General features: G+C 47.2%; 1 protein-coding gene across 1 annotated transcript; it reads left to right on the forward strand.

Moving 5' to 3' along the window:
- The first annotated feature begins 1,357 nt into the window (after positions 1-1,357).
- On the forward strand, positions 1,358-13,604 carry LOC310750964 (immunoglobulin superfamily member 11-like). Its single transcript, XM_083589397.1, has 7 exons — positions 1,358-1,490; positions 4,719-4,879; positions 6,225-6,429; positions 8,505-8,660; positions 10,989-11,111; positions 11,770-11,926; positions 12,501-13,604. Exons 1-7 carry the CDS (start codon positions 1,409-1,411, stop codon positions 12,805-12,807), a joined length of 1,191 nt encoding a protein of 396 aa, XP_083445523.1. The 5' UTR covers positions 1,358-1,408; the 3' UTR covers positions 12,808-13,604.
- Positions 13,605-13,650: the final 46 nt, after the last annotated feature.

The following is a 13,650-nucleotide window of genomic DNA, read 5'->3' on the forward strand; positions in this document are numbered from 1 at the left end:
AACAAGACCAGTGGTCAGGGATGATGGGAATTGTAGTCCCAAAACAGCTGGAGGGGCGAGTTTGGGGATGCCTGATCTAGACTGACCCCTCAAAAAAACACACCCTTTAACACTACTATGCCCTGAAGATCAGCTAGATTAGAAGAAGCTGGGGAACCTCTTGCTCTAGACAAAACAAAGCATAGGTACATAAGATACAGCCCAATACCAGGTCAGATCACTGGTACATCTAGCCCAATGTTCCCTACACTGACTGGTAGCAGCTTTCAACGGTTTCAGACAGGTATCATCTCCACCTCAAGATGCCAGGGACTGAACATGGGACCTTTTGCATGCAAAACAGATGCTCTATCCCTGAGCCATAGCCCTTCGAGGGGAGCTGGGTTAATCTATGACACCATGCCCACAAAAGAGCGGCCACTTTTATTCTGAGGAAACAGCCATACTGGCCAGGGCTCAGAAAAGCAGGTTTATGCCATGATAAATATGCTTTCAGGTGACACAAAATCTACCCCCCTCCTGTTTTTTGCAGTTGCTGCAGACTAGCACCAACTATCCCTCCAGAACTGTTATCCTTTTCCAGCAGCATGACTGCAGAACCTAATACTCATTCTGCATTTGTAAGAAATTAGGGTTGCCATATTGCAAAACGTAAAACCCAAGACACCCCAAAAATGTTGAGATTTTTTTTTCTGCCTCTGAAATCCTGGTAATGTCTGGAAGGAACTGGACATATGCCAGCCCTATAAAAAATAAAGTAGGAAAGTAAATTTTTAGCATGACAGCACTCAAACTTTGGAATCCCCTGTCTGCTGACATCAGAAGAGTGCTGTCAAAATACTCTTTTCGGCCCCCTGATTAAAGCACTTTTGTTAAGGCAAATCTGCCAAGATACATAGACTGTTGACATGCATTTTAACCTGTTTTTAGTTTGCCGCTGGTTTTAATTACTTTTTTTTTTTTTGAATGTTTCACATAGCTGATCCTACTGATAATTTGGTTTTTTTTCCTTCCGTAAACTGTATTAGAGAGCTGTTGGGGTTTTTTTTATTCAGTCAAGTGGTATATAAAGGTTTTGAAATAACTAAATATAATCCTTTGGTCCTTTTAAAAAAATAAATAAATCACCATGCCAGAAGTATACACCTAACTTAGGAAAAGAGGCCAGTTCTTGCCCCAAGGAACCTACAGTTTAAATGCCTGTCAGATGCCGTTGGAGGGATAGCCCAGGCAGACTAAGAAGGTTTTGAGTCTCTGGCCAAAGAGGGATGGGCGAATAGAGAAAAGCAGGGGGGGGGGGAGAGAAAAGGGATGAGTTGTGGGGGGAGGAGGGTGTTTCAAGGGTTTCAGACTGGCGGAAGGCACCAAATGAGCTGCGCTGGTGGACTGAGCTGACTGCTGCAGAGCAATGAGCCCTGGAAAGAAGGGCAGAGTCCCGCCCTGGCCCAGAGCTCTACCTGACTGGTGGATTCTCCTTGGCTGCATAACAGGTACCAGGCAACAGGGATGGTGCAAAACAAGGGAGGTGGGTTTTTTCTTTCCGGGGGTTCAGGGGCAAGAGAAACAGCCTCACTGCGGGAACAAACCAAACTGGGCAGGCAGACCAAGCTGGGAATATTTTTGGGGTCCTCGTCCGCTTGGGTCACATCCAAACCATTTAAAGCACTTTTAACAAGCACAAAGGGTGCTAAGAACTATAGGTCTGAAAGGTCAGCACCTCCTTAACCTGGTCCAGTGTGGTGTAGTGGTTAAGAGCAGTAGTCTCGTAATCTGGGGAACCGGGTTCGCGTCTCCGCTCCTCCACATGCAGCTGCTGGGTGACCTTGGGCCAGTCACACTTCTCTCAACCTCACAGAGTGTTTGTTGTGGGGGAGGAAGGCAAAGGAGATTGTTAGCCGCTTTGAGATTCCCGAAGGGGAGTGAAAGGCGGGATATCAAATCCAAACTCTTCTTCTTCTTCTTAACAAACTCTGGTTCCCAGGAATCTTAGGGGGAAGCCATGACTGTTAATAGCATGTTGTACTATTTCTCCTCCCCCCACCCCTGGGTCTGTATTTTAATAGATTTTTTTTTTTTTACACTGTTGGAATCATAGTTACATTACTTTTCAGCTACTGTGGTACCCCGGGTTAAGTACTTAATTCGTTCTGGAGGTCTGTTCTTAACCTGAAACTGTTCTTAACCTGAAGCACCACTTTAACTAATGGGGCCTCCTGCCGCCGGAGCACGATTTCTGTTCTCATCCTGAAGCAAAGTTCTTAACCTGAAGCACTATTTCTGGGTTAGCAGAGTGTGTAACCTGAAGCGTATGTAACCTGAAGCGTATGTAACCCGAGGTACCACTGTATAAGCTTTTATGTTTTTAGCTATGGGTGTTTAACTGTGTGGGTTCCCCACCCATGAGTTGCCTTGAGTCATGGAGAAAAGGCAGGGCGTAATCAAATGAATAAATAAATGCATAAATGCAATATTGTGGAACAAGAGTGCTTAAAATAAATGGTGTGGTGGGTATCACCTCAGTCTGCCTGTGTGCTTGCAGGTTTTACAGTGTTGGGGCTGGGGGCTGGCTTAAAGCCAAGGTAGTCCTGATAGCATTTTTTAAAAAATTAAAGGGTGGCAGATTTGGATCAGGGCCACAGTACTGAGAAAATTCAGGGTTAAGCCTTTACCCTATGGAAATCTTGCTTCTTCATCCATACCAATTAGCAGCTTGGAGGGGTGAGTACAGTCCCTATTGGGAAAACAGTAGAACAATAATGGTTTGTTAAAAAGGCCCATCCCTGCCACTGTGGCCCTAATCCAACCCACACCCCTTATTTTTACCAACAGCATGGTCACGGAGAAACAATTGGTTGTTGCAACTGGTGGGGGGTTTTCTCACACACACTTAGAATCCATTTGTTGAAAGCTGTGAAGGTGCCACACACAGCTTAGCCAGTGTGGTGTAGTGGTTAAGAGCTGTGGACTCGTAATCTGGTGAACCGGGTTCGCGTCTCCGCTCCTCCACATGCAGCTGCTGGGTGACCTTGGGCCAGTCACACTTCTTTGAAGTCTCTCAGCCCCACTCACCTCACAGAGTGTTTGTTGTGGGGGAGGAAGGGAAAGGAGAATGTTAGCAGCTTTGAGACTCCTTAAGGTAGTGATAAAGCGGGATATCAAATCCAAACTCCTCCTCCTCCTCCTCCTCCTCCTCCTCCTCTTCTTCTTCTTCTTCTTCTTCTTCTTTTTCTGGGCCACCACAGAGAAGGCTCTCTCTGCTTGAACCACCCCCACCCCCTGAGCATATGAGGGTGGTAGAACTACCAAGAGGGCCCCCTCTGCTGATTTCAGCACCCAGGAGGGTCTGTGGGGTTAGGGGGATAGGAAGTTGCTCCTGAGGAACTGGTACCAACTGCTATCTTTGCAAACAGGTTGCTCAGAGATGGGGGGGGGGTAATGGAAGCTGCCTCAGCACCCAAAGGCTCTCACCGCTGTCTCTCAGGCACGTCCCATGACATCACCGGGTCCTTCTCAATTATCACCAATTACCTTGAGGAGATGTCACTGTTTCAGGCAGCTCCAATTAATTATCTAGCCTGAGAATTCAACCCGGGGACAGTTCCCATTCACTGCAATGCCTTCGCACTTTGCCTGGGGGAAGGAGAGAGGCAAAAAGAGAGAGGTCCCTTGGGAGTGGGACACACAGGCCCATTGTTTAGGAAAAAAGCTACCGCCCCCACCTCCCATCCAGCCGCTCAGTGCTCAGGCCTTTGGAGAAAGGAAGCGAAAAGGTCAGGAACAGAGTCTCCCGTCACTCATTCCAACCCAGACTCCCCTTGGCACCATCTCTAGAGTGGGTCTTCAAGAGAAAGAAATGAGCTGTATCTGCCCTCTCCCCAAAAAGGCTTTCTGTTGCCCCCAAAGAGCCCCCCACTGTCATTTTTTTTAAATCTACTTACATTTCCCCCCCATTGGCTTCGCCTGTGGGTCTTCCACTGTGATGCCACGGTGCCAAAAGTTTGGGGTTGTTTTTTTGTCCCCAGTATGTCCAACAACATCTGGAAGACCAGAGGTGTCCCACTGCTGTCCCTTTATAACATCCAGTTATAGGCCTTGTCCCCAATAAGTCTCTTTTCTTGCAGGAACTAATGACTACTGAATTGAGCCGTGAGAAAAAAGGAGGGGGAAAGGCGGGGGAATGATAATCTTTAAATGTACAAAGTTGAGAGTGGTGTGAATTCCAGATCTTTAAACACAACCTTCGCCAGGCAGATGTTCTTCTGATATTGTTAGAATCAGAATGACCATTAGCCCCGACCAGCGTGTCCTAAACCCAAAGGGCACCAGGTTGGCAAAGGCTGCTTAATAGCTTTAAAAGAGCCTTGCCGAATTTTAAGAACGTAAGATGAAGATGCTGGATCCAACCAACCGCCCTTCCAGGCCAGCATCCTGTTCTTGCAGTGGGAAACTTTCAAGGAGGACCCGAGCATAGTCTCTCCATCATGGCTAGCAGCTATTGATGTCCTTCTCTGTCAGTTTGTCCCATCCTCTTTTAAAGCCATCCTGTGCCAGGGAGTTCCACAGTTTAACAATGTGCTTCGTGTCCACGAGTTCCAGTGTTAGGAGAGAGGGATAAATGTCAGATCAAGCCTTGTGTAGTCTAGCCTTCTATCCAAGGCCCATGGGCAGTGGAAAGGTCAATTTCTGAGCATCCCTGACCCTCCTTCTCTCTCTCTCAGTCTCAGGGGCTGTGAAGGTCTCTGTGGTGGCTGATAGCATCCAGGTTGTACAGGGAGGGAGTGCCCTCTTGCCATGCTCTTTCCGCACCACTGCACCCTTGAACCATCTCAATATCATATGGACCATCATTCCATCTGCGGACCCCAACCGCCCTCAGCAGGTGAGATCAAGCTGGAGGGGGGTCTTTCCCCAACTCACCCCTTTTGGAATTTGCACTGCTTTTGCCCTGAGCTTTCAGGTGCCTGTGATATTGTTCTAACATACATCTTTGAGGGCAAAGACTTGAATCTCGCCATGATGGCTCTGAGGCTGATGGTGGCCCTTGGAATATTAGAACTATGTAGAGCCAGTGTGGTGTAGTGGTTAAGAGCGGTAGTCTCGTAATCTGGGGAACTGGGTTCGCGTCTCCGCTCCTCTACATGCAGCTGCTGGGTGACCTTGGGCCAGTCACACTTCTTTGAAGTCTCTCAGCCCCACTCACCTCACAGAGTGTTTGTTGTGGGGGAGGAAGGGAAAGGAGAATGTTAGCCGCTTTGAGACTCCTTAATGGGAGTGGAAGGCGGGATATCAAATCCAAACTCCTCCTCCTCCTCTTCTTCTTCTTCTTCTTCTTCTTCTTCATCATCATCATCATCATCATCATCATCGTGCCAAAAGGAGAGGCAGCGTCATCTAGTGGTTAGAGCAGCACATGCCAACCTGAAGCTCTCCAGATGCTTGGGACCACAAGTTATTCCTAGCCGGTATTTTGCAGTATTTATGCATTCCTCTGAAGTACACACACCACATCTCCAGAGAGCAGGATCAATGTCTCTAAGATGCTCTTCCAGCCTCTGGATTTCTCTCCCTGTTTCTGTCCCAAAACTGCCTCTTCCAGCCTGAGAGATTCAACTCACTCTCCAGAGAAATTGCCAACTGTTTCCTAACCATTAGGTCCCCTTTGGTGAAAGATCTGCCAATCAGCCTCGGTAGGGTTGCCAGACCTGACCTGGAATCTCCAGGTTTGCCTAGCCCCCTTCAGGTGGGACGGCTTGAATCTCCAAGTGGGCAACAGTGCCTTAAAAAATTTTTTTTAAAAAAATTATTCAGAAGACTATGCATGCAGCTTGCAAGCTTCAGCTTGGTAGGAGCCAGCTGAAAATTACTGCACGGGCTCTCCAGGGTCTTCCCTCCTTGCCTCTCCCAATTAACCTCCGTCTCCAGGGTTCAGTGGTGGGAGGGAGCGCAGAATCACCAGGTATCAGGTTTGAGCCATAAAATCTCAGGGTCTAGGATGCTCCAGACTTGGCTATCCATTGACAAGCAACATCCTGAACAAAAGGTAGTTCAAGTTCTCTAACAGGTGCCCAAGAAAGCCAAGGCCCAGCATAACCAAACAGAGAGTCTAGACTTTCACTCACCTGCCCACCTTGAAACTGCCTCAATGTACTGTCTTCTTAGCTTCTCTTCTCTCGCTCTGAGCATCCTTGGCCTGTCATCTCACTTGACCTTCCTCTGCTCTGCAGGTCCTTGCCTACGAGCAAGGCGAGGTGGTGGAGAGCATCTCCCACTACACAGGTCGGGTGGGCTTTGCTTTCTCACCCACCAAGAGCGCCACCATCATCCTGAACGACACACGGAGCTCGGACAGCGGCAGGTACCAGTGCAGTGTGATGAACCCGCCAGACGCTGCCACGCCCAACATCGGAGTCATCCAGCTCACTGTGTTTGGTATGGCTGCTCCCACATCCTTACTCTCAGCTCCCTCACAAGCACAAAGCTAGGCTTGTCTCTTTCCATAATAAATAATAATAATAACAACCACCACCACCACAACAACAATTGTATTATTTATATCCCACCCATCTGGCTGGGTTTCCCCAGCCACTCTGGGCACCTTACAGCACATAAAAAATGGTAAAACATCAGACATTAAAATTTCCCCAATACAGGCCTGCCTTCAGGTGTCTTCTAAAAGTCCGTTAGTTGTTTATTTCCTTGCCATCAGATAGGAAGGTGTTCCACAGGGTGGGCACCACTACTGAGAAGGCCCTCTGCCTGGTTCCCTGTAACTTCGCTTCTCGCAGTGAGGGAACTGCCAGAAGGCCCTCAGATCTGGACCTCAGTGTCCAATGATGGTGGTGGAGATTCTCCTTCAGGTATACTGGGCCAAGGCCCTTTAGGGCTTTCAAGGTCAGCACCAACACTTTAAATTGTGCTCAGAAGCAGTGGTCAGTTCTGCCATGGATGTCAGTTAATCTAAATCTAATGATGAATCACCTGACCCTGTTCAAGAAAACCTTTTGGTGAAATTTATACCTGGGTAGCTAATCGTGATGCTAGAATACCTCCCTCTAAAAAGAAATGGGAATACGTTATAAATTAACTGGTCCCTGAAGATGCTTGGACTTGGCTGTTTAAGAACGTACCCAAGGGACAAATTCAGTTGGTCCATTAGGGCAATGCAGCAACCTTTGGTCCTCCAAACCCACCTGCCCTCTTTCTCACAGCCAGCCCAGCGGGTGCCTCTGGGCATCTGCTTCCTCCTCTGTTGTTTCAGTGTTGCCCTTGTAGATAAAACTCAAATTAGACCACGTTCTTTCCCCCAAAGATTCCTGGGAAGAATAGTTTGTTAAAGGTGCTAAGAGTTGTGGTTTAACAATCAACCCCTCCTCACAGGGAACTCTGGGAACTGTAGCTCCGTGAGGGGAATAGGGATCTGCTCGCAACTGTCAGCACTCTCAACAAACTATAGCTCCCAAGATTCACTGGGGGAATATATGACTGTTTAAAGTGGTATCACAGTGCTTTAAATGTATGGCATGAATGCGGCCTCAGTTGGCTCCATCTGCCGTTGGTCTCCTTGCTTTCTGACCTCGCTCCCACCGCCCTGCAGTGCCAATGTGCACCAGGCACCACCGGACTAATATGTAGTCATTTGCAAGAGAGCTATCTTCACAATATATTTCTGTGGTGTCTCAGCCCTTGCAGATTTCACAAGATCTATCCCAGGCTTCCTCAACCTCGGCCCTCCAGATATTTTGAGACTACGATTCCCATCATGCCTGACCACTGGTCATGCTAGCCAGGGATCATGGGAGTGGTAGGCCAAAAACATCTGGAGGGCCGAGGTTGAGGAAGCCTGATTTATCCCAATGCCAGTAGTAAATGCCAGAGATGTACAGTAATTCTACTCATGCAGATGTTAATTTATATACTTTGATCTCGTCTTAGCGTTAACAAGTTTTCTGGAACATGATCTTAGACAAAATTAAAGAAATAACCGGATAACATTTTTTCCCAACCAACCTAATTCAAAGAAATTTTTTATGGGACACCTGAGCTGTAAACCGTTAATACCAATTTATTATTTATTTGCTATAGTTAGAATTTGCACAACTCCTCACTCCCAAATCACAGGCTGGTTAAGAAAATAGGCAGATTCTACAGCTGCTGATCAAGCCAGCATTTTCCTGGAAGTTATCAAAATGAACAAATCAACTGAAAAATGGGAATGGATGTTTAATGTTTAGATAACGTATTTCAAAACAAAAGCAAGCGATATGTGTTCCGTCTGTAATAGTACTTTGGGTTTTTATTCTGGTTAGCATATCAAACATTTGGTTTGATTACCTTTTATTTCTAAATATTGCTAGGCCTCTACATCATCTTCATTTGGAACAACTTCATTATTGTCATCTTAAAAATATCTGCGTATTTAAAAAGCGAGCATAAATATCCTCTCTCAAGAAATGGGGCTTGTGGGTCTGAACTGGACTTCCTCTTCTTCTGTGTCCCTCCCCCAGTGCCTCCCTCTCGTCCCAGGTGCTCCAGCGAGGGCGACGGCGAGGAGGGCGGAAGCCTCCAGTTCTCATGCACTGTGGATGAAGGGGTGCCCACCCCCACGTTCACCTGGGAGAAGATCCCACCGGATGCGCAACCTCTGATGATGAGCTATGAAGGTAACAAGAAGCCGAGAGAGGCGGCGTTCAGCCTGAGACAGCTGCTGGTCCCAGTACAAGTAGGGCAAGCTGCAAACTAGATGGGAGGCCTTTTATTTGGCTGAAGGTTTGTGAGGGGGTGCTACCGTATATATTATTGCATGTACCCTAATGGCCAGGCTGCAAAACTCTCCAGTGCGTACCCAGGGTTCAGTTTCCTTGGAAAGAAGAGAGATGGTGGTATCTTTAACGTGCATGGTTTTCTTCACACATATATGCAAACCCCAGCGTAGGAGGGAGGGACTCGCAGCATCAACACCCTGTTAACAGAAAAATCCGAGGGCTCCCTTGGACAAAAAACAAAGATACCAACCAGGATTACTTGGAGCAAAACAGCAGCCTGTAGGCTTGGCCTTTATTGATCTGTTGCAACAGGGTGCTCCCCTCATCTGCAGGAGAGAGGAGGGACCTAGAAAAATGGTGTGCAAGGCCTTATAAAGACTTTTGAAATTGCCACCCTGTAGATCAAGACCACCCCCAGAAACATCATACATACATCACAGAAGGGGTGTAACCTAAGACCACCCCTCAGATACATAACACCTACATCACAGAAAAGGCGGTCTAAAACAAAAATTTTAATACTGTTTTTCTCCTGTTGTTGTTTATCTCCTGTTACTTGATGCAGGTTACTTGACTGGATTTCCTGGGTAGCCTGGCCAGTCTTTTGTAATGATAAATACTTAGTTCCTGGGCCATGTCACAGGCTCACACCCTGTTCAAACACAGACATACCCTTAAGACAGGATTTGTGAAGGAAAAGACAATAGGGAGGCTTTTCCATTTTGACCTTGCAGAGAAAATATTTGGTCAGTTTAGGAATCAAAATGGTTCCAGGTTGGCCTTCCTGTGCTGATCTATGTATGTGCTTGGTTGGTACACTTATGAACATTACCATATATCTAAGACCATAAAATTCCTATCACAACCCCAACAAATTTTGCTTCCTCATTAGGTTTCCAGGGGAGCCCCCAAGTACAGCACAGAGCACATATTTCTGAGTCTCCAGCTTCCAGCATCAGCCCCAAACTCTTGCACACAGCTCTCTCAAACGCAGACCCTTTTTCTTGGCCTATTGTTCCCCTTTTTTCCTCTTTTTTTGGTTTTCCAGATTAAAATTTTACAATCACATATCCAACATAAAAACAAGATTCCAAAGAATCTCCTGGACTTCCCCCCTCCCCTTTGTGGGTCCTATTGTTAATAATTTCCTCCAGCATCTTTTATAATAATCCAAATCTTTTACCTCTCCATTGTGTCCAAAATTCACCATTAAACTACAATATTTTAGCTGTTTGCAATGGTTTATAAGATAAAATATAACTTTTCCCCATTCTTTATTAAAATTTTGGTCTCCCCGATTTCTGATTCTTCCAGTCATTTTAGCCATTTCGGCATAATCCATCAAATTAATCTGCCATTCTTTTCCGGTAGGGACTTTATCTTCTTTCCATCTCTGGGCCAATAACAATTGGGAAGATCAAAATTTTAATAAGGGATGGGGAAGATACTGTTCTCCATTCTAGGATGATGTGGTATCCAGCCAGGTGAGTTGGGAAAAGACCCACCCATTTGTCTCTTTGATATGGTAAATGGCAGCATTTAACTGGCTAGCCTAAGCAAATATCCTTAAAAAAACGGAATCTGGTATTGGTTAGTCAGCAGCTATTAGCTTCCAAGCATTACTGGATCTCGGATCACAGGCTTAGAAGGGACCAAGGGAGTCATTCAAACAGACCACATCCCCCACCCCAAACCTATAACGATATTTTTGTTGTTGTAATGATTATTAGTTGTCTAACTCTATTAAAAATCAATTTAGAGCAGTACCACACAGGGATTTTGTATGGCAGCTCCCATATACCCCCACCACTGACCATGCCAGCTGGGGGTTGATGGGAATTGTAATCTATAAAGCATCAGGAGGGCAGCAAGCTAAGGAAGCCTGATTTGGAAGACGAAATATCCAAAAGTCCTGAATCCAAGGAAGGACGTCTAGGCTACAGATCCTCCCTTGCTCTTAATACATACATACACACAAATTTCCCACTGCCTCATTATTCTGGGAACAAGAATGCATCTGTTGCCATTTTTAGACATCCATCCATCTCAGCCAAGCTTTGAAGAATTCTCCTAAGGGGATGCAGTGGCAGATCAGCTCCTGTTCACATTAATGTAATACAGATGAGGGTCCTATGCTGATTGTGATTGGGGGTTGGAGGGGGGAGGAGTTACTTCCCATTGCTAATTTCCCCTTTCTCCTCCGGCTCCGGCCCTCTCGTTGGGCAGATGGCAAACGTGCCCTCCTGACCTTGCAAAACCTGACGACGCAGGCCTCGGGCCTTTACCGCTGCACAGCCTCCAACATGCTGGGCTCCACCTCCTGCGTCCTGGAGCTGCGTGTTCACGTCAGTAAGTATCACCAGTGTCTGGAAAGGGCCGGGGTCTAAGCTGGTGGCCTCAGCTGCAGATCCAGAAGATTCACATGGCATGGCTTCATTGTACCAAGGCACCCATCTCTGAATGTGCCTAGGCCTTCCCCTGATGTATTTGCCTATATTATTATTAACTATTGTTGGTGTTGCTATTACAATTTATTACCCGCCCTTCAATCTGGGGTGGGTGACGACAATTTAAACACAATTCTTAAAAGTGATTTGGAATAGGTCCTAAAAATATGCATCTCAGGTGTTAGCTCTGCACAGGTAAGTGGAGTTAAGATTGCAGACAGAGCTATGGATCAGACAGGCTCCCAGTTCAAGCTCTGCTGCCGCTATCCAAAGGCCCCCATCTTTTTCCTGCAGTAAGGTGGGGAAGCTCCATTCTCCCAGAGTTTAGGACCATTCCCAGTTACCTCTTCTGTACAACTGTTAACTCTGTCCTCCTCGAGATCTAGAAACCCTACTAGGCTTGGTGGTTGCTAGGGGCAAGCAGCCTTCAGCCAGCCTTCCCCAACATGGTGTCCTCCAAATGCTCTTGACTACAATTCCCATCAGCCAGCAGGGATAACGGGACTGGTGGGCGCTGTGAGTGGCCATTCTCTCATCCCGTTTCCTTTGCTGTATTCCAGCCTCACATGGCACCACCTCCCTCGCAGTGGGGATCAGCCTCATGCTCACAATGGGCCTGGTGCTCATGACGCTCTTTGCGCTGGTGTTGTGGCTGCACCATCAGAGCGTGGAGAAGCAGAGAGAGCTGGAACAGGACAATGCACGGAAAAAGCACAGGTAAATCGATGCAAGGGCCAATGTGGGCTAGCATGCTTCTTGCACTAGGATCACTGCAGACCTCTGAATTGCAGCCAGGAAATAATTACTATTTGGGGTATTATACACAAGGCACATTCATACCATACATTTAGAGCACTACAATACCACTTTAAACCATCAAGGCTCTCCCCCTAAAAAAAAATTCTGGGAGCTATAGTTTGGGTGCTGAGCATTGTTAGGAGACCCCCCCGCCATTCCCCTCACATAACTGCAATTCTCAGAATTCCCCTCTGGGAATTGTAGCTTTTCAAATCCCCTCCACACCTTGCAAGTGCTCCTCCCCCAGAACTTCAGGCCTGCACCACTCGCCTCCAAGCTGATAATCCTCTCTGCTCCTTTTGAAGTGCCTCTCCCTGCATCTCATCCTGCTCATTTTCTAAGCAGTCCACTAGGTTCCAAGAACTATGGAATAGCCATTGCTCTTGCCATTCTTCAGACCACCTGAATAAAGCTTGTGAAACAGTTTTGGGGGAACCCCCTAGACTGAGCCCTAGTGTTCCAAATGTGGCTAACCTTGGCTGTTGCTCCACAGAACCGACAGCTTCACGTTGGGGCGGCTGATAGTTGTCAAGAGTCCTTCTGGAGCCAACCCTGCAGCCAGCCCCATCACCAAGCCCCTCTGGATCTTCACCAGCTCCACTCCCAACACCACCTATGCCCATCGTGAATGGAGGCCCGAGCAGGGGAACCTTAGCCAGGCCGCACTTCCAGGTGGCCCACGACAACCCTGGGGGAGATGGAGAAGCAACAGCCTCTCTGAGGAGCAGGGGTCTTCGTCCGGAAGCGAGGAAGGGAAACAGCCAGGTCCTTTCCCAAAACCCAGAGGATTCCTGGTCTAGGAACACCCACAATGGATGACCCTCTGCATGGATAAACTCCACCTGAGCAAGGGGACAGAACTTTAGGGGTGGGGATTGGAAATTGCCCTGGGGAGAGCCCTACCCCAGAGATCTGACAGGTTTGGGGCTATGTGTGGATTCTGTGCTTTAATAACAATCATCATCCACCAGACCTTGCGCTTCGAGTTGTTTTGACAATTTGGCTCAGGGAAACGGCATCAGCTGGGTTGGTGCATCTCCAGAAACGTTAGGTAATGGTTCTCCCATTTTATGCAAGCCAAATTATGCTGGGTGAGAATATAATAAGCGTAAGACACAAACACACACACAAGTACTTGTGCTCTGATCTCCAAAAATTTGGTGCAAGGGTTGTGTGAAATTTCCACGTCCTTAGTTAGTGTCCTGGAGTAGAGAATGGCTGTGAGGAAGGACACATGCTGTGCATGCAGAAGAAACCGGAATCAATGTCTGGCCTCTCCAGCTAGGGCTGAGAAATGTATTTGTTTACTGCATTTATATCACACCTTTTCCTAATGAGCTTAAGGTGGAATACATGGCTCTCCCCCTCTCCTCAGTTGATCCCCACAAGAACCCTGTGAGGTAGGTTAGGTTAGGCTTAAGGTGGCCCAGAAAGTTTCATGGGCAAGTGGGAATTTGAACCCTGGCCTCCCAAGGTTCTAGGCCAACACTCTAACCACTACACCACACTAGTGTGTGGTGTTATAACAACAACACTGTTGCAACCACTTTGGTTCAGACCATGACCTAGTAGTGGGTCATACAACCAAGGGTTGTCTAGTCCAACCCCTTGCAATCAGGGAACCGCAGTTAAAGACAGATTGC

Source organism: Podarcis filfolensis (assembly GCF_964270895.1).
Source record: "Podarcis filfolensis genome assembly, chromosome: 16".
Lineage (NCBI taxonomy): Eukaryota > Metazoa > Chordata > Lepidosauria > Squamata > Lacertidae > Podarcis > Podarcis filfolensis.

What these genes read in the sequence shown, in the direction of transcription:
- LOC310750964 (XM_083589397.1), top strand. Translation starts at nt 1,409, where the DNA reads ATGAGCCCTGGAAAGAAGGGCAGAGTCCCGCCCTGGCCCAGAGCTCTA. An exon ending in ACCCCAACCGCCCTCAGCAG is followed by an intron (nt 4,880 to 6,224) that starts GTGAGATCAAGC and finishes TCTGCTCTGCAG; the next exon opens with GTCCTTGCCTACGAGCAAGG. An exon ending in CATCCAGCTCACTGTGTTTG is followed by an intron (nt 6,430 to 8,504) that starts GTATGGCTGCTC and finishes TCCCTCCCCCAG; the next exon opens with TGCCTCCCTCTCGTCCCAGG.